At 36.6% G+C, this 21,253-nt stretch overlaps 2 protein-coding genes across 3 annotated transcripts in view; both read left to right on the top strand.

The window, feature by feature from the left end:
* The window catches only part of LOC125787693 (uncharacterized), an 87,298-nt gene extending 83,149 nt beyond the window's left edge, over window positions 1–4,149 (top strand). The window contains exon 2 of the mRNA XM_049472279.1: window positions 2,307–4,149. The gene's annotated coding sequence lies outside the window, so the exon portion shown is untranslated. The remainder of the gene's footprint in view (window positions 1–2,306) is intronic.
* On the top strand, window positions 189–14,545 carry myoz2b (myozenin 2b). 2 transcript variants are annotated; one of them, XM_007232724.4, is made up of 6 exons: window positions 190–351; window positions 5,076–5,171; window positions 8,376–8,542; window positions 11,244–11,346; window positions 11,803–11,986; window positions 13,552–14,545. In XM_007232724.4, the coding sequence occupies exons 2-6, from the start codon at window positions 5,087–5,089 to the stop codon at window positions 13,775–13,777; spliced, it is 765 nt and encodes a 254-aa protein (XP_007232786.2). In that variant the 5' UTR covers window positions 190–351; window positions 5,076–5,086; the 3' UTR covers window positions 13,778–14,545. The 2 variants fall into 2 exon arrangements, with proteins under 2 accessions (XP_007232787.2, XP_007232786.2); XM_007232725.4 differs by lacking the exon at window positions 5,076–5,171 and having other exon boundaries at window positions 189–351.
* Window positions 14,546–21,253: the final 6,708 nt, after the last annotated feature.

The raw sequence follows: 21,253 nt of genomic DNA, 5'->3' as shown, positions 1-21,253 counted from the left end.
TTCATTGTTCTTTATAGTAAATTAGATTTTTTATTGATTACCCACCCCCACCCCACCCCCTTCGCAAACCTGACTTCACACGATGAACATACTACACCCCCATCCTCTTCCCCATTCTCTCCTGTCCTCAGCCAGCTCGGGGCATTGTGAGGCTCGGGGTGTTGAACACGCGCTAAAATTAGTCTATTGATGTAAGCTGGCATTCCAGCCCTCGACCCCCCACCCACATCTCCCCCGTTGTCCCACAGTGGGTCGAGAGTAGACAGGGCGAGAGAGGAGACTCGGTCTGGATCAAACTGCCCAGGGTGACCCTCTCTACCTTCCCTCACAACTTCCAGAACTCGTCTGCAGGTAAGAAACGCTCTGTACGAGAAAATATTCAGACGTTCTGCTGCCAAAAAATCCAAATTTTACCTAAATAATCATCTAAAATCATTCGTAATTACTTTAAGGTGAGTCTAAACATCTAATCATTCTCATTTAACCATTGTGGTGAGAATATATTAAATTAAAACAAGGACAATGTCTAGTTTTAAGTCATTTTTATCAATAATAAAAATTGTTTTAAATGAGAAATCGTCTGCAGACGATTAGAGATGTATTGTACTCAATGCTGGTGTTCAAAAATCAAATTTTGAAAAACTATAATTCTGAAATCCTCTTGAGTATGTTTTAATCCACATTTTTAAATTGTGATAGATTGTTTAGAATGTGGAAAAATGTCTAGTTTTATATGTTTTTATATCACTGAGAGTGATTTAACCCATCATCAGATTTTGCTTATTTAAGGAAATAATGTTTAAAACAAGTGAAATACAGTAATCTGCCAATTATACAACAGCACGCTCATTACATACAATGGCTTAAAGCTGGTAAAAAAAAAAATAAAAGACCAAATATAAAAATGAGAACTATTTCCAAAAATAGAATTATTTGATAATTCAAGTCAAGACACATATTTACTTAAAGTTGGTGCGCAAAATACAGAAATCATCTTAAATGTATTCTAATTTCAATTTTGAGATTGTTAAGAAAATATTTAATTTTTTTTTAAACTTAATTCTAGATTTTAGTAGTTTTATCACTAACAAAGTTATTTTCCATCCAAGAAATAATGTTCGAGCCCAATAAAATAAACTGCTAGTGGACTAAAACAACTTTAAGTAGATACAATGGCTTTAAACAGTTTTACAAAATTAGAAACTAAAAATTAGATAATGCACTAAACGTATTGTATCTCAGTTTAATGCTTTTTGGTGGTTTCAGAGGTTCAGATTTTTCAATTTTTCAATTTTTTTTTTTCTGGGAATGTTATTATCCATTAGCAGATAATCTTTAAAACAAGTAAAATAATCTGCCATATAATCAAAATCACTTTAAGATGAGAAAGTTTATGGAATCATGTAAAATGGTTAAATATATTGTTTTGAGAATATTTTTATTTATAATACAAAAAATATATAGATATCAGTCATAAACTATCCCAGAATGAGAATGATCAGATCTTTAGATTCTTTAGGGGTTTTTTTGTGCAGTGATTTTGTGGGTGAGCTGATGATTGGCTGGTTTCCTGTCTGGATAAAAGGCCTGTGAAGATCTTCCTCACTGTTCTAATGATCTAATCTGTTCTAATCTACAGCTCCTCTCTTCTCTATTTCAGGTGTCAGGTTTTCTAATAAACTAAACACTCTGTCGTCTCCATCCTTCTCACATCAACCCTCATCTTAACACCATTCGTCTCTAACTGTGTTTCATTTACTGGTGCTTTTTTATTTCTGATGGTGATGAATGGACCAGAAGGCCTGGTATTGTGGTTTAGGGTTGAATTTTGTACAAAACCAGATCACCTTTGTAAATGAGTTAATGAGTTTCTGCAAACAGTAGCCTTGTCCTTTCTGAATGCACACTCCAGTACACTATTTCAGCAGGACAATGTTTGTCCACATACTGCTGCCGCCATCTCAGGAGCTTGCCTTGAAGACACAGGCAAACATTGTTGTTTTATTCTATAAACTACAGACAACATTTCTCCCAAATTCCAAATTAAAATCTTGTCATTTAGAGCATTTATTTGCAGAAAATGATAAATGTCTGAAATGACAAAAAAGATGCAGAGCTTTCAGACCTCAAATAATGCAAAGACAAAAACAAGTTCATATTCATAAGGTTTTAAAGAGTTCAGAAATCAATATTTGGTGGAATAACCCTGTTTTTTAATCACAGTTTTCATGCATCTTGGCATCATGTTCTCCTCCACCAGTCTTACACACTGCTTTTGGATAACTTTATGCCACTCCTTTAAGCAGTTCAGTTTGGTTTGATGGCTTGTGATCATACATCTTCCTCTTGATTATATTCCAGACGTTTTTAATCTGGTAAAATCAAAGAGACTCATCATCTTTAAGTGGTCTCTTTTTTTCAGGAGCTGTATATAAATAACTTAAAACATTACTGATGCTCAATCTCCAGACCTCAACCCCATTGGATTCCCATCTCGAATATAATCAAGAGGAAGATGGATGAGCATAAGCCATCAAACCAAACTGAACTGCTTGAATTGTTGCATCAGGAGTGGCATAAAGTTATCCAAAAGCAGTGTGTAAGACTGGTGGAGGAGAACATGATGCCAAGATGCATGAAAGCTGTGATTAAAAACCAGGGTTATTCCACCTAGTATGAACTTGTTTTTCTTTAGATTATTTTGACCATTACTCCAACAAAATGCTCTAAATGACTATATATTTTTATTTGAAATTTGCAAGAAATGTTGTCCATAGTTTATAGAATCATGCAATGTTACATTTTACTCAAACTTAGTAAAATCAGAGAAACTGAACATTTTGAACTTTTTTTTTGGAGCTGTAGATTTATGGATAGAGATATAGATTTTTAGATAGAGTGTGATCCTCCAGGATGACAGTGATATAAAAATAGTGGGTGCACATGTTCTGAAGTCTTTAATAAGGTCAGGTTGGCACGCCGGGCCATAGGGACGCACTACATCGAGTGCTGAATGTTTGCCTTGGCAAGACCAAGGCTAGATTTCTCACTGACGCATTCTAGAACATGATGTCCAATCAGCAGCCTGTCCAGTCCACAGCCCGTCCAATAATTCATAACGCATCCAGAACATGTGACATCCTGTCCTGTACAACTCCCATTCAATCCCAGCTTATTTTAAAGTGAGTCCTACCTTTACTCTTCTGAACATGATCAAAGACATGCTGGTGGGGTTAGGTTTGGATGTTGGATGGTGGTTTAGATTGGTTTGGACTTAGTGCCCTATCGTAGACCCTGCACAGGGCGTGTCGTGATGCTCATCGCTATCTTACACCCTGTCAACCCTGTCAACAGTCCATTTTCATGTCTTGCGCCAAACCGTTCAAATAGCGTTGAAGTTTAGGAATATATTTACACCAATGGGCATGTTTCTATCTTGGGGGCTGTAGATACAAGTGCACCACTGACTGATTAAAACCCTGACAACAGTAAATAGTCAGTTGCCCAATCCTATCTTAGCCATGCAGGAGTGCCAGTCAGTATCCTCTGCTTAGACACGCAAAAGCTCTGCACTGTTAAGATACAAATGCGCCAAAGTCCGAGAGCACCAGGCTTTTAAAGGGAATGACAACTGGCACACTGATTGGTTTATTTCATGCTATGCCCAAAACACACCCATGGTTAATTAAGAGAATTATGGATGTTGAGTTTGTACTCCACTTTTTAGGCCATTCCTCAAAGGTTCTTGTCTCAGATGTAGAGAAGAAGGAAAATTAGGTATTAGGTAGTTGGTAAAAAGCTTTTACTACTAAAGGCGTGATAGAAATGATGGGCTAGACTGATGTTGTGGTAGTGATGTGTATACCAGCGTTGCAATGCTAAGCATGCTAATGCACCATGACCATGAAATAACACAACATTAGCCAAACTAATGGTAAAGCAGCCTCTCTTCACTGAAGCTTGGTGGAAAAAGCCAGTCCTTGAGCAGTAAATGTAAAATACAGCTCTGGAAAAAAATAAGAGACCACTTAAAAATGATGAGTTTTTTTTATTTTATCAAATTGAAAACCTCTTGAATATAATCAAGAGGAAGATGGATGATCATAAGCCATCAAACCAAACTGAACTGCTTGAATTTTTGCACCAGGAGTAAAGCAGCATAAAGTTATCCAAAAGCAGTGTGTAAGACTGGTGGAGGAGAACATGCCAAGATGCATAAAAAAACTGTGATTAAAAACCAGGGTTATTCCACCAAATATTGATTTCTGAACTCTTAAAACTTTATGAATATGAACTTGTTTTCTTTGCATTATTTGAGGTCTGAAAGCTCTGCATCTTTTTTGTTATTTCAGTCATTTCTCATTTTCTGCAAATAAATGCTCTAAATGACAATATTCTTATTTCGAATTTGGGAGAAATATTGTCTGTAGTTTATAGAATAAAACAACAATGTTCATTTTACTCAAACATATAGCTATAAATAGCAAAATCAGAGAAAGTTATTCAGAAACTGAAGTGATCTCTTAATTTTTTCCAGAGCTGTAACTGTAATTTGTGACAGTGGGTTGCCAGAAAATGTCTGTGGAATTTTAGAAGTGTTTTATAATGTGTTCCTTCAAATTTCCAGCCAGAATGTGGATATTTCTGGTAAAAATGGATATAAATGTTCTTTCATCGTACACATATTTCCATCAACACCAACAACTCCATCAATTCCACCAACTAACTCATCACACCAGATCAGATCATGTTCACATGTTCAGCATGCTCCATTTACTCCTCCACCTCCTCCACCAGGCCTTTTATCAATGATGAATCCAAAGATGTGCTATAGAGGGGTGCTATAATATATATAATAATAATGTGGAATGATTATGTGGAATGAATACACACTGATGGTGAGTGTCAGATACTAGGGAACACACCCCGTATGCAAACAGACATACAAATAGAGTGTTACAAATACAGTGTACAGCTTTAATTTAAACTTTAAGATAATTTGGCCAATAGAAATGGTCCATATTTACATGTGCCACACTTGTGTCAGCTTCTTTCCACTCGTTTAATCCCAATAGGAAACGGCATCATGTCGCGCTTCAGCACGCTCTCATCTGGCGAGAGGAAGATGCAGGCGGCCGCCATTTGCCGTGAAGTCCACGGTGGTGCCAATGGTACAGCACCTCCATAACCACACCCCCACCGACCTCCACCCCTCTGAACTCACAACCGATTCACTCGACTCTGCTCTTTAGGAGTCGATTCACTGCATCGTTAAATCTCACACCTTACTACAACACGATTCAGTAAAACAAATCAGTATGATTCATTCAGGCACGATTCATTACAAATGAAATGATTCATTGCACATCCATGGAAATCTGATTCAGTGAATCAAAAGATTCACAAGTACTTCATAATTTAACTATTCATGAAAAAATATTATGCACATAGAAATGTTAACATTACTGATTTGATCTAATTATGATACTTTATCACACTGTTCAGTACATCAGTAAAAGTTTTAAATTCCATGATTTGATTTAATTATGATTCACTTTGAAACAATTCAATACATAATGAAGAGTCAAATGTCATGATTTGATACAATTTTCATTCATTTTAAAACAATTCAATACATTGTACAAAAAATCATAATTACATACATACAACTCTTAATTAAATAATTAAGTAAATCATGAAAATACTGAATTTCATGAATCAGTTTTATTAAGATTCTTTTTCAAACAGTTCAATGCCTCAGGATCCATGAGTCAATACAAATATGACTTTTTATAAAAAACTATTTAGTTTATCATAAAAAGTCAAAATTCATTCAATTTGTACCATCATTAAGTTCAATGACAATTATTTGGAAAATAATTTAATATATCATAAAAAGTTACATATTTAATATGATAAGATGATTCAAATTATTTGGTTAATGATTCAGTGAAAATAAAATTATAGTATAATTTATCTCTTTTTAGCTGATCAGTTTTCGTTCAGGTCATTCAGTTCAATAATTCTTCCCATTGCAATTGTGAGTTATTTTGGAAAATGCTTCTAATACTCAAATGTGATGAAGGATCAATTAAAATGTTATTTTATGAAGAACCTATTTAAAATGTGGAATTCAGATAAATTTGCTGACTTGGAGGATTTGAATATTGTAAGCTCTGCTAATGTTACAGTTGATGCAGTTGCATCGCCATCTTTAGATAAATGAATCAAAACTCACTGATTCATTTTTACACCTTTAATAACCACCGCACTAAAACCCCCAGACCGCCTCGTCACGGCCGGCCCGCGGGGTCCGGTCTTCTCGTGTGGCTCCGCAGAGCTCTCCGCCTCTGGGAGAATTCCAGGGCAAGGTTTGGGAGAGGTTCACGGACACATTCCCCTTTACCGGCCAAAAATACGCCCGCGGCTGCTCTGAGAGCCGGAGCGCTGGATCCTTCTGTCGCTGGCGTTTGGAGAGGGGTTATTTTAGAGTTGAGAGGTGATGTTGGGGGAGGGGACAGGGGGGGGACAGGGGGTGGACGGTGGACAACTGCGTGGTGCTGGAGTGAGGACAGAGTGAAGACCACGGACAGCTGCTCTACGCTCTGTCTCTGAGCCCAAACCTCCAGTGATTTAGACGGGCTCTGAAACATGGGCCCCTCGTGGCCCTCATGAACCACAGTACTTAAACACAGCAGCTATGAGGCCCCTTAAAACAGCCCGTTCTGATTGGCCCCATGCGGTACTGTCCCCCAATGTGGACCCATTGGACAAGTTACTGATTCTTTTTCCATTTACTGTGTTGCTAAATCAAGACAAGTGCTGTTGTTGGATGTGTCCCACATTCCCTAATTAGACAAAGTTAGCATGTTAGCATCTTATGCTTCTTTACAAAAAGAAGCAACATACAAATTAAAAAGAGGAACGATAAGAGCACCTTTTTACATAGATTAGGACGTCGTCCAACACAACTATTTAATATGTTGCTGCTGCCCCGTCTAACATCACTACCACAGTGTTAGCATCACTTCCACAATGATAGCATCACTACCACAGTGTTAGCACCATTACCACAGTGTTAGCATCACTACTACAATGTTAGCTCCCTGGCTACTGCTCTTGTCCAACATCACTACCAAAGTGTTAGCTCCCCGGCTACTGCCCATATCTAAGATTGCTACCACAATGATATCACGCCGGCCACAAGCCTCATCCAACATCACTATCGTGTTAGAGCACCGGCTGCCATAATTCTCTGGGTTAGCACCAGCTATGTCCCACATCACACATTGCTACCAGTCTCATCCAACATTGCAACTGCTGTTGTGAAGAATCATTGTATAAAATGCTGCCTAACAAGTTTCCCTCACCTTGCCTACATGTGAAGGTAGCTTAGGTGTATCTGGGTAAGCACTGGCAAACATAGCATTAGCATGCAGGCTACCACAATGTTAGCACAATGGCTACAAGCCTCGTCCAACATCACTACTGAAGTGTTAGCAGAATGGCTATGGCCTCGTTCCACACTAACAAAAAACTAAAGTGTTGAGCGATGTGTATGAATGTCTAACATTGTGTACACACACCATTCTGTATTGTGAACTGAATTATATGAGTGTAAATGTCACAGAGTGGGTTTTACTACAGTAATATTACTAACATTTATGTTATGCTGTTTAACAATTAAACCCACTGACTAAATCCTATATTAGTGTTTTAATACTGCATGCTTTATTGCAAGTTGCATTACTACATACAGTACATACATTCTTTAAGCTTCTTTTAATTTAAACTTTTTGGATTTATTTGCAAATTATGAAAGGACTTATTTTTTTGTCACTTTTTTATTTTTAGGAATGTATTAGTTTGTAATTTTAAGCCTTCTGACACAGCAGCTCTGTGTCCATCAACTTTTAACGCAATTTATAAGCAATATATGAGTAATAATGCATCAAAACTCAAAGGGTGCGTCCCAATTGCATACTACTTGCTTACAATGACTAGTGTTTGAGTATGTAGTTTAGATAAAATCCACAGTTAGAACTGTACGAACACTCGTACACTATACAAACACTCCTATACCATAATATTTTCTTTAATCTCAAAGGTTTATTTTGTAAACAGAACAAGTCTCACTGTCTCAAAACAACATGGACGGCATGTAATACATTCTTTTTAGTATACTACTTATGCAATTGGGACACAACTGGTCACTTTTTTTTTTTTGGTCAACAGTTGCCCCCCCTGCCCCCCCTTCTGTCCACTGGTGTCTGGATGGAAGCGTAGCTGGTGTGTGTAAGGGTGTATTGCGAGGTCAGGGCTGTTGTGATGTGTTGTGTAGTGTATGTGTGATGTGTATGATGTACACTGTTCAGGTGATACGATGGATCTGGGTAAGAAGCTCTCCACCCCTAAAGACATCATGCTGGAGGAGCTGTCACTGCTCTCCAACCGAGGATCCCGCCTCTTCAAGATGCGCCAGCGCCGCTCCGAGAAGTACACCTTCGAAAGTATTCAGAATGAAGCTAACGCAATTCTGAACGTGAGTAAAACACTGACACAGAGAAGATTAAAACAACAACTGTTCACACCTCTAAAATCAAGCGCATCAGATAACTAACAAATAATGGGATAAAGTAGACAAAAAAAAGAGCTTACACTCCAACAATTAGCTCTGGAGCTACAGGGGTTGGACAATGACACAAAAACACCTGTCATTTTAGTGTGGGAGGTTTTATGGCTAAATTGGGGCAGCCTGGTGGCCAATCTTCATTAATTGCACATTGCACCACTAAGAGCAGAGTGTGAAGGTTCAATTAGCAGAGTAAGAGCACAGATTTGCTCAAAATATTGCAATGTAAACAACATTATGGGTGACATACCAGAGTTCAAAAGAGGACAACATTTTGTTGGTGCACGTCTTCCTGGATCATCTGTGACCAAGACAGCAAGTCTTTGTGATGCATCAAGAGCCACGGTATCCAGGGTAATGTCAGCATACCACCAAGAAGGACCAACCACATCCAACGGGATTAACTGTGGACGCTGTAAGAGGAAGCTGTCTGAAAGGGATGTTCGGGTGCTAACCCGGATTGTATCCAAAAAACATAAAACCACGGCAGATCAAATGACGCAGAATTCAATGTGCAGCTCAACTCTCCTGTTTCCACCAGAACTGTCCGTCACCACTATAAATTATCAATAAATTATTGTGCTCTAAAACCAGGTGTTTCAGTTTCACTGTCCAACCCCTGTAGCATTGTGTTGTGGAATCAGTATCTAACTCAGGCTGTGGATAACACTCACGCCAGTGTGCTCGGATGGCAGTCGCACATGGGAGATAGCACTGGACACGTGCTTCACGCCCTTCCAAATGTTTCCCCTCTGGGTTGTGCGATAACACGAGGGCTCACCGGCCCACTTCAGTTATCACCACCAGCGGACGCTTAGGAATGTGTCGCATTTTAACACTTTTCTACAAGGATTTTACCAGTGGTGGTAAATCCAGGTCCGGAAAAGAAAAAACTCCACCTTTTGGATTTTATTTCAACTCCCAGGGCAGCTCTGGCGGTGGTAAATCCAGGTCCAGAAAGGAAAAATCCACCCCTGGATTTTGTTCCAACTGCTTGGACAGAACTAGTGGTGGTAAATCCAGGTTTAGAAAGGAATATTCTGCCTCAGGATTTTGTCCCAACTGTCTGAGCAGCTGTAGTGGTGAAAAATCCAGGTCCAGAACGGGAAAACTCTACAACTGGATTTTGTTCCAATTGTCTGGGCAGCTCTAGCGGTGGTAAATCCAAGTCCAGAGAGGAAAAGATCCACCTCACTATTTTGTTCCAACTGTTTAGGCAGATCTAGTGGTAAGAAATCCAGGTCCAGAAAGAAAAAATCTTCCTCTGGATTTCGTCCCAACTGCCTGGGCAGATCTAGTGGTGGTTTTAAATCCAGGTTCAGAAAGGATAATCTACCCCTGGATTTTGTTTCAACTGCATGGGCAGATCTAGTGTTGGTAAATCCAAATCCAGAAAGGAAAAATCCAACCCTGGATTTTATCCCAATTTCCTGGATAGATCTAGTGGTGGTAAATTTAGGCCCAGGAAGGAAAAATCCACCCATGTATTTTTGTCCGAACTGCCTTGGTCTACTGAGATAACTCCATGTCCATTAAGGAAACACTACTCCAGGATTTACCACTTCTAGATTTTGGTTATGATATTTTAACAACTTTTGCATTGCATTTGCAAATTTTGCATTGTTGGTACTGCCACTATTGGTGCATTGGTATTGCCATTATTGGTGCACTCAAGGACCCATATATTTTATAGAGTTTACATAAATCGTTTTAGAACCATTGCTTTTACTAAAAACTCTTGACAAATATAGAATTGTTAAAAAAAACTTAATGGCAATGGCTCAATTTACTATTTGGGTGCTTTGATTGTTCTTTGAAAGGTTTAATCATTCTAAAGATTGGTGACAAATTTGTGAATATTACCAAAAAGTGTCCATTTTCAGTAGGAAGGAATAAGAAGAGCTCTACATGGAACCCCATTTTAGCATTTTAGCATTTAAATGGTTCTGTATAGGTCTTTCAGATGTCGTATTGTTCTATTTATAATCATTGGCTTTGCTGCAGAACCCTTGGAGAACTCCTATATTAACAGAGTGTTTATGCTGGCTGCTCTTTGCCCTGTAAACTCTTCTCCATGGCACCCCCAGTGGGCCGGCTGAGTGTTTGGATGGGCTCGGGCCCAGTGGAGGATAGTCTTTCCTGCCCTTTAAGAGCCATAAACACTCTGAAAGCACCAGAGACCGGACTGTACCACATCTAACACTGGGTTCACAGCACTTTAGCTCTTCAGCTGGTTAAACTTCACTGCAGTGTAGGACTGTTTTTTGTAAAAAGCTACAGTTGGAGGTTAAATTGGCATCTTAAATTGTGCATCTACACCATAGAAGTCCACATATAGAATTCGAGAGTTTTGTGAAGTGATAATAAACTGTGTAACCCTACAATTTTTTACTACTGTTGATGTGCAGAGCAGCCATCTTGGATTTTAAACTCTTTTGAGTTTGTAAGACTTTTCCAACTTGAAGGATCATTTCTGTTAAAATTCATTTTAAACCTTGGAAATTTTGAGATCTGAGTGCAAATGAAAAGGAAAATAAGAGATTAGCATGTTAGCAAAAGAGATAAATCAGTAACACAGCTAATCTGTGTGATATCTGTACTGTTTAAACAGAGTGAAGACCAGACTGGAGCTGAAAATGCAGAAAATAAATCCAAAACCCCTCCAAACACGCCTGACCCCCGAAACCCCGCCAACCCTGAGGAGATTGCACCAGGTAGGTGAACAAAATTACATTTCTTTTATTATTTTTTAACACTTAGGCCCATTCTACATATGTGCTATAACTGATTATTAATGGTTTTTAAGGCATTTACAACCTAATAAGTAACCATTAATAAACTAATTGTAAACCATTTATAAACCCTTTATAAAGGTAGTCTTATTTTAAAGTGATACCGAAAAAGTTTAAACTGCAATGGAGCAATAGTTTAGCCCCAGCCACTGCACTAGAAAAAAAACAGAGCTAAAACCAAAGAGGCAAATTAAAAGTGCTTATTTTTACTAACTGTATGTAATTATGATGTAATTTTTATGTTTATTTTAGTTTTTAGGGATGGCTTGTGAACAAAAAGGTCAATATCAATAATAAAAAAAATGTTAAGCAAAGGTTTCCAATCCAATAGACATAAAATAACAGTTATTTATTTTAGTTTAATTGGATTTAATTCAGGTTACGGCGGCCCCTTAAAGGACGTTCCACCTGAGAGGTTCAACGCCACAGCCCTGCCCAAATCCTACCACTCGCCCTGGGAGGAGGCCATCATCAACGACCCTGATCTGGCTGAAACACTGAAGCTCAGGATGCCCGTTCCTGAACCCCGGCTGGAGATGCCCGATTACAAGAGCTTTAACAGGTACGACTGCAGCGCCACCTGCTGACACAGATACCTGTGGCAAGACATGTAATCAAAAAGTATTAAACAAACCAGGATATATATGTTTTATACTTTAGATTCTTCTAAAGCATTTATCTTTGAGGACAGATCTGCACACTGTTCATGAGTCACCTGGAATAGTTTTCTCAGCATCTTGAAGGAGTTCCTAGAGGTGCTCATCTCAAATTACCTCAAATCATCATCTCAGTTCATCAGGTTTAGATCAGGGGTAAACGTGTCCCTTAATTTTTTTCATTAATCTACCATGTAGAAAATATCCTTGAAACCCTTCAGTTCCAGACAGTGAGTGTGAACTGGTCTGAGGGACTGGTGGTGCTTCAGTTTGGAGATGTTTTTGTCCAGTGGCTCCTTCTGCTGGTCAGTAGCTGCAGGGTCAGTCCACTGAAACCCAGTTCATCTACATCAGTGTTTCTCAAATATTTTAGATAATGTACCGTAAACAGTCAAACTAAAAACTCAGAGTACCACCTACAAGCCATCCACAAGATCATATGCAAGGAAATTAGGGGTTAGCAATGAGAACAAAAAAGCAGTGTGTGATAATGCTAATAAATTAATGTTATTGAAATGTATACTCCAAATTCAAATAGGAATGATGCAAAATGACTTTCATTTTAAAGTTGATGACATTTGGGAGAAAGTTGTACTCATTTTAGAGATGAAATTGTTTTATCAGACACTGACTGATATTCTATATTCTACTAATGCAGAATATAGAATATGATAATATTTCAATAATTCAGTTCAAAATGTGAAACTGCTGGAAAATGAAATCCGCATATCCATGAAAGTTGTCAATTTCCAGGAAAACTCTGCACTGACTTTAAACTTGATAATAAAATACAGTGGATCAACACCAGCAGATCACATCACTGATTGGTGGAAACTTCACACTAGACCTCGAGCAGTTGGGACTGTGTGTCTCTCCACTCTTCCTCCAGACTCTGCTCCCTTGATTTACTTTAAATGAAATGTACAATTTACTGATGATCAGTGATGGTTTGGAGAGACATGTCATCTGCTGGTGTTGATCCACTGTGTTATACTGTATCAAATCCAAATTCAGTGCAAATTCACTGTTTTCTCAAAAAATCTTACAGCACTTCATGCTTCCCTCTGCTGACAACTTTTATGGAGATGCGGCTTTCATTTTCCAGCAGGACTTGGCACACTGCCCACACTGCCTAAAGTACCATCAGGTTTTATATAATATTCTAATTTTCTGAGATGCTGATTTTTGGATTTTCATTGACTGTAAGCCATAATCATCAACAATAAAATAAATAAACGCTTAAAATAGATCACTCTGTGTGTTTAATACATCTATATAATATATGAGTTTCACATTTTCAACTGAATTACTGGAATAAAGTAACTTTTGAATGATATTCAACTAGAATTTGCTAGCTGTATATCAAACGAATTGTTGTGACTAGTTATAAATCTTGACATGAGATCAAAATCAATTCTAATTTTCACAAATTTAGCTTCTTCATAATTCTGTGTCTTTGATGTTTCTCCAGGGTGGCCACACCATTCGGAGGATTTGAGAAAGCCCCTCGAGGAATCACCTTCAAGCTCCCGGAGGTCGACCTGAACCCACAGAGATACCCTGAGCTTCAGGACCCTGCAGCCAAGCGGCCCACCTTCAACAGGACCGCCCAGGGCTGGATCTCCGACGGCCTGCCCCTCATCCTGCCCACCATCCCCGTGGAGCCCCCCGAGATCCCCGAGTCTGATGACCTGTAACTGTGAACACTGCGTCCGTATGTTCTGGGGTAGAGGGTCTTTTTTAAAGGTGGTCCCCCACGGCTGATCCAAAACCAGTTTAATATTCCCTCATGTTAAGTAAACAAGACTGGGATACGGAAACTGGTTTTGGAACGTAGCCAAAGACATCCTCTACAAAGAGCTTGAGTCTTGATTGGTTGGCTCAGTGATTTAATGGCTGATTGGTCCAACATGATCTGACAGCAACAAGCTGGTGAACCAGTTCCTTAATCTTTAAAGCGTAATCTATTAGCAAGTTAGCAACTTAGCTTCAACTTAGTACAAACACTGTGCTAAAGAAAGTTTTAGGTGAAGAATTAGAGTACCATGATTGTTCTCTTATCAAATAATTAGATTAATAATGTAACCAGTATTTTGTTTATTCAGATTTAATTTAATAAAATTGTTTAAAAATGTATCTAAATCAAAAGTCAGGTAAATTTTATATATTTTAATAATACAAAATGCAGATTTAAATAGTTACAAATAATTATTTTAAATAGTTTACAATAAAAGTGGGAAATTAATATTAGTAATGATTTTTATTTAATCTAAATCAATGAAATCACCAACCACAGGTCTAGTGCCTCTGCTGGCTGGTTGCAGTATGATGTTTAGCTCTGCCCATCCCCATTTGTTTTAATGACAAACAGCTCAAACAGCAGCTATTTTTCATAAAATTTTTATTTTCTAAACTTTCTTTCCATCCCCAGATTTTCAGCAATTCCAACAGTTGGAACAGTTTTCACTGAGCTAAACGGTCAAATGAGTTTTTAAACGTATTCTACTATTTTATTTCATCATAAGAAGGCGGAGCTACACTTAGTAATTAAGTAATTGACAGGCATTATTGGCTGGAACAGATCAGTTATAGTTGTAATAAAGCTGTCAGATAGATAACGAGTTAGTTAATTATACTATTATTGATCATGTGCTGTTATTGTGCTGTTGGTCACATGAAAAAAACTTTTTTGTTGTTTTTATTCAGTAAGTCTGCTGTTAGCGTGGAACAGTCTAACTCATCTGATCTAGCTAATTAATAATTACCTAGACAGATAACGCAAGTTATTCCCACTAGACTTAATAGTATTTGTAGCTCTGGAAAAAATAAGACACTTCTTTCTTTTATTTTACCAAATTAAAAACATCTGGAATGTAATCAAGAGGAAGATGGATGATCACAAGCCATCAAACCACCAAACTGAACTACCTGAATTTTTGCACCAGAAGTAAAGCAGCATAAAGTTATCCAAAAGCAGTGTGTAAGACTGGTGGAGGATAAAATGCCAAGATGCATGAAAACTGTGATTAAAAACAGGGTTTATTCACCAAATATTGATTTCTGAACTCCTAAAAACTTTATGAATATGAACTTGTTTTCTTTGCATTATTTGAGGTCTGAAAGCTCTGCTCTTTTTTGTTATTTCAGCCATTTCTCATTTTCTGCAAATAAATGCTCTAAATGAAAATATTTTTATTTGGAATTTTGCAGAAAAGTTGTCTGTAGTTTATAGAATAAAACAACAATGTTCATTTTACTCAAACATAAACCTATAAATAGCAAAATCAGAGAAACTGATTCAGAAACTGAATTTGTCTCTTAATTGTTTTTTTACAGAGCTGTATACTGTGTTCTGTGGTCTGGATTGAGTCCAAAACCTCTCAGCTGATTTATGGTTCTGTTGTTTCTGCAGTTTTATAACATCAGAACACAAGAACCAGAAGCTTTTATGAACAATAGAACAGTAGAAATAATGTAGAATTCTTTTCGAATAGAGAGGTTTTGTTAGTACAGTAATGATAATGTGTATTTATACTATGATTGATATATAATATACTAAATGTAAAAGTTAAATTTCTATACATATTTATAAATAATACATAAGTTATACTCAAATATTATATTAACATAGATAAAATACATATTTCTACAGAAATGTTTAATAAAGGAATGGTATAATGTATTAATACATAACTATTATGTAACTTATATATATATATATATATATATACACTATACACTACAATATATATACCATGAAACATGATGCATATTGTCACTGTCAGAACAGTACTTTCATATTTTGCACTTTATAACATTATTTTAAGTCTTCAGCTGGTGTTTACATTTGGTCTAAATTTCATTAAGAATGGGCCAATAAAAAGTGTACCTAAAATAAAATTAAGAACTTAAGAATTTTCTGATTTTGAGATACAAGGTTTTTTTTCTGACAGTGATGATGTGCATCATGTTTTTAAATATAAAGGATGCATTGAATATTTGGAAAAAAAAAAAGTTCAGCTTTTGACCAAAAATTATATTTTCTTTCATTTTGGTTCATCTCTAATAAATATTTGTTTTATTTGTTTAGTTTTCTTTTAAATGCATTTCTTTATACAACATAAACTCAAATTCTAAAAGGACCCATTAAAAATAAACAGTAAAGTAAAATTACAAAAGGGTGTAGCTTTTTTAAAGTAGTAAAATAAATTTAAATTTAAATTTAAAATAAAAGGACCATACAAATGCAATTGGTAACCAAAGTAAGTAAAACAACAAATAATTTAAAGTGATAATAAATATACAGTATGTATTATTATACTAGTTATTGAATATTAGTTATTAGAGCCTGTAGCGATGCCAGCTGTGTAGAAATGTGCATTAATGTTACTAATAATCATTAATGATGAATTATTAGTGTGTACAGAACATACAGAACATCTGGTACCAGAACTTTTGAAATGTTAATTTCTGACTGCTCTACAGATCATAATCAGTATTTTCAATATGTTTTATGCTTTACTAAATCTGATCATTAACATTAATAAGGAGCGGGAGAACGTGTAAATAGAAAGAGCTGAATTCTGAAGGTTTTTACTGTAAAAAGTTGTGTTTTTGTGATTGATGGTGAAATCTGATCTGCTGTTGGTGTTCAGAATGAATGTGTGTTTGAGTTGTAGTGGAAATTACTGTAGTGAGCTGTGATGAAAAATACTAAATAAAATGTTTATTTAAAGGAAAATTAGAACTTTATTTATTTATTTATTTATTTATTTATTTATTTTATAAACCAATCTGGTGACATTATTGTCCAGCTTGAGGAGATTTCTCAGAAGGGAAATTATTTTAGAATTATTTAGAGTCTGCAGTGAAAAAACATGAAAGCATCCCATAATATCTGAAACTATGTAAAATCATTAACCAAATTCCCAAACATTTAATGAGCAGCACAACTTATCCAAATTGTTGGTGTTCATGGGGATTAAATTATTAGTGCCTAAAAAAATAGAATAACATTCAAAAGTTACTTTATTTCAGTAATTCAGTCCAAAATGTGAAACTCATATATTATATAGATGTATTAAACACAGTGTGATCTATTTTAAACATTTATTTCTTTTATTGTTGATGATTATGGCTTACAGCCAATGACAACCCAAAAATTAGTGTCTCAGACAATTACAATATTATATAAGAACAATTGGTACTTTTGGCAGTGTGCCAAGTCCTGCTGGAAAATGAAATCTGCAGTAAGATTTCCCCGGAAAACACTGCACTGACTTTAGTCTTGATATAACACAGTGGATCAACACCAGCAGATGTCTTGTCTCTCCAAACCATCACTGATTGGTGGAAACTTCACACTAGTCCTCAAGCAATTTGGACTGTGTGTCTCTCCACTCTTCCTCCAGACTCTTAAACCTTGATTTACAAATGAAATGTAAAATTTACTGATGATCAGTGATGGTTTGGAGAGTCATGTCATCTGCTGGTGTTGATCCACTGTGTTTTATTATCAAGTCTAAAGTCAGTGCAGTTTTGTTTTCCCACAAAATCTTACAGCACTTCATGTTTCCCTCTGCTACTGACAACTTTTATGGAGATGCAGATTTCATTTTCCAGCAGGGCTTGGCACACTGCCCACACTGCCAAAAGTACCAATTGGTCTTATATAATATTCTCATTTTCTGAGACAATGATTTTTTTGGGTTTTCATTGGCTGTAAGCCATAATCATCAACAATAAAAGAAAATGAATGTTTATAATAGATTACTGTGTGTTTAATACATGGATATAATATGAGTTTCCCCCCAGCAGTGCAGTGGTCAGCTGGTATGTGTGTTTTCTAGCACCGGTTCTATTTAAAGGGTTCATAAGTAGCCTTGATGGTTTGGCACTCGCTGTGCTAGAGTTACAGTCTGCACCTCCAACACCCCCAACACCCCCCTACACCCACCGAGCCAGCATCAACACCTGCTCTCACTCACACAGCACATCTATCCATATCAGCTGCAGTGGTGCAACCTGCCTCATGTTTACAGTCATATCTATTGTACAGACTGTACAGAACCCACATTTTCTCGTGGTCATTAAGTCGCAACGTACTTTTTCCGATGCAGTTTTAGGGCCCACTTTTAAAATAATAAAAACAGTTCACTTTGAGAATAAAGTCGTAGTATTACGAGATTAAAGTCATAATATTTCGATATTAAAGTGGTAATATTACAAGACCATATCTGACCATATTCCTTCCTTGAAGATGATGTTCCTCCACTGTCCTTCCACTTTTTAATAAAATGTTGGACGTCTGAGAAAAACACATACATGGTCGTTCCGGGCGGAAATAAAATCACAGAGGACCCCCCCATAAAAGACAAAAATTTACCCCAGAACCCCCTGAGAAACTAATTTCTGGCACATCTCATTACCTCGTTTATTAAAACGTTTATTAATTGTTCACTGCTATGCACCGTAATTACACTTTGAGCGCCATTTCCACAGAGATCCATGAAACACAACAGCGAGTGGAAATGGAGGAGCTACTGAATTTGATGTCATGTGACCGAGAAAGCCTAAAAACTCGCTGACTGGTCCTCGTTTTTTTTTTTTTTTTTGCAGTCCGGATGCAAGAGTTTTATCACTGAGTAGAAGTGTGAAATATATATTTTTTTTATTTATACGTCCACCTGAGAAACTAATCTTGTCCGGATTGGGCTTAAGTGTTTATTCTGCAGCATCTTTTTTGAAGAGCATCTCTATGTGTTGAAATGTCAGTGATGCAGCCGGTGGTGGTCTGGAGAATCTGGGCTTGTCTGCTTTTTCTTGTTAAAAATAAAAATAGGCCCAGAGGCCTGCAGGCCACCATGACATCAGTGCAGGAGGAGGAGAGGCTGGCAGAGGGCGCTGTTCTCTGATCTCAGGCCTGCTGTTAACTATGTTAACTCTGCTGCTGCTGTTCAGCCATGGATCTCTGCTCAGACAGCGGGTGGGCAGAGCAGGACCAGCCGGCCTTCAGTGCTGCTGCCCCGGTCACGACTCAGGACAGGGAGCCCGGCTCTGGAGCCCACGGGCACTGCAGCACACACACACACACACACACACACACACACACACACACACACACACACACACACACACACACACACACACACACACACACAGAGCGCCTGGCTCAGTCTTGCGGGATTGCAGTACAGAGTGTAAACTGGGGGCGGGGTTTGACACTGCGTTATTTATTTTCGTCCCACCCGTATTCATACAGGCCCCGCCCCTCTTGAGCCGTGATTGGCCCGCAGCAGTCAAGCAGCTGCGCCAGGATTGGCTAGTCTAATATTCTCGCTCTTTTTCTATTATTCCCATCAAAAAGTAAGCATGGCTGTGTCTCAAACCCAAGAAATGCTGACTTGCTGCCCACACTAGCTCACTAAGAAGGCAAGATAAAACAAGATAGAAAAGACAAGACAAGAAAACACAAGATATGATAAGACAAGACAAGATAAGATAATACAAGACCAGTTAAGATAAGATGAGATAAGACAAGATAATACAAGATAAGACATGACAAGACAAATGGCAAGGCAAGTATTAATCATATTATCATTATAAATATTTAAGTATCAGAAATATTTGAAGAATATTTAATATTAATATTTACAATTGCACATGAAATGTTTTTATATAATATAGGCATTTTATATAATTCTCAGTTAGCTGTTTTTTATATAAAAAATATCAAGCTCTATAAATCTGTCCAGGAATTTCCTGTAAGGATTAAGGGATTCAAGGAGATTGTATTGTCATTTTACATCACATGTGGCACATGAGGTGGAATGAAATTGCATTTCCATGGTTCAGTTTACACCCAAAAAACAATTGTTAAAATAAATCAATATAAAAATAAAATAAAATATAATAAAAGTTAAATAATAATAAATTAAATAGATAAATACACAAAACACAAAATTGTTCATTTCAATGTATAATATTAATATCACTTAATATTTACATACGTTTTCTTAAAATGCCACCAAATTGTCAGTAGAATTATCCACCCTGTCGTGAAGCTTGCTGTAACAGGGTGGAAGCATGTATGGCAAATATGATATTTTTAAGAATGTTAAACCTGAAGTCATTTTTAATATGATTATGCAAATTGACTGAAAATTAGACAGAATTAATTCAAGTACAATTTACGCCTTAGGATTTGAAAACATTCAGTGTTATTTATATATATACCAAAACAAACGTTATGACCGACTTTAATTCTTGTAGATTAACATTAGTATTAAATACATGAAAACAATTAAAGGACCATTAAGAATGATATTTTCTGTAGTAATTTTTTTATTTGTCAGGAACAGCAACAGTGTTCCTGGTCAATTTAACCAGGTGTGTGTTTAATTAGGGAAAAAATAATATTTTCTGATTTTTCAATTTTTGCACTTTGCAAGTTGGATTTTACTGGAGCATATATGGATTATATTTGTGTTACAATACACAAAATGGAAAAAATCTGAAAATCGAAAAATCACCTTTTCATTTTTCTTGAAATTCTGTTTGCAAAAGGCTGGAATGAAAGACTATACACTATATAATACAATAATACACTATATAAAGAACTATATAATTTCGGTGAAAACCCATTTCATCTTTACTATACTGAATGAAAAGAAAAATAACGATTAGGTTTTATACTCTTTATTTTGGAATTTTGGCTTGATACAGAAAATGTAGAAAATTAAACTGCTAAACGTTACACTGACCCATTTTCATATTATATGTTGATTACAGTAATTAAGGCATGCAGAAGAAGTTTAATATCAGATTTTCAAAGTTTAAAACGGATCAGTTTAACCCAGAACAGGAGGGTTAAGAGAGTCAATAAATAAATAAAATAAATAAATAAATTCGACAAAGAAAAGCTTAAAGAACGACTTTATATTATATTATATTCTATAATATTCTATGATATATTATATTATATTACATTATATGATATGATATTATATTATATTGTATTGTATTGTATTGTATTATATGATATTATTTTATATTAAAGTGTAGTGTTATTAGTCTCAGCGGGCCGTTTATGAGCGTCAAAGCCACGCTCTGATGTGGGGAACCCATGAGCCAATCACAGCGCTCGGAGGGCGGGGCCTGTCGGAAAACGGGCG

This window comes from Astyanax mexicanus, chromosome 25 (assembly GCF_023375975.1).
Source record: "Astyanax mexicanus isolate ESR-SI-001 chromosome 25, AstMex3_surface, whole genome shotgun sequence".
Taxonomy (NCBI): domain Eukaryota; kingdom Metazoa; phylum Chordata; class Actinopteri; order Characiformes; family Acestrorhamphidae; genus Astyanax; species Astyanax mexicanus.
This window is presented reverse-complemented; position numbering and strand designations above follow the sequence as displayed.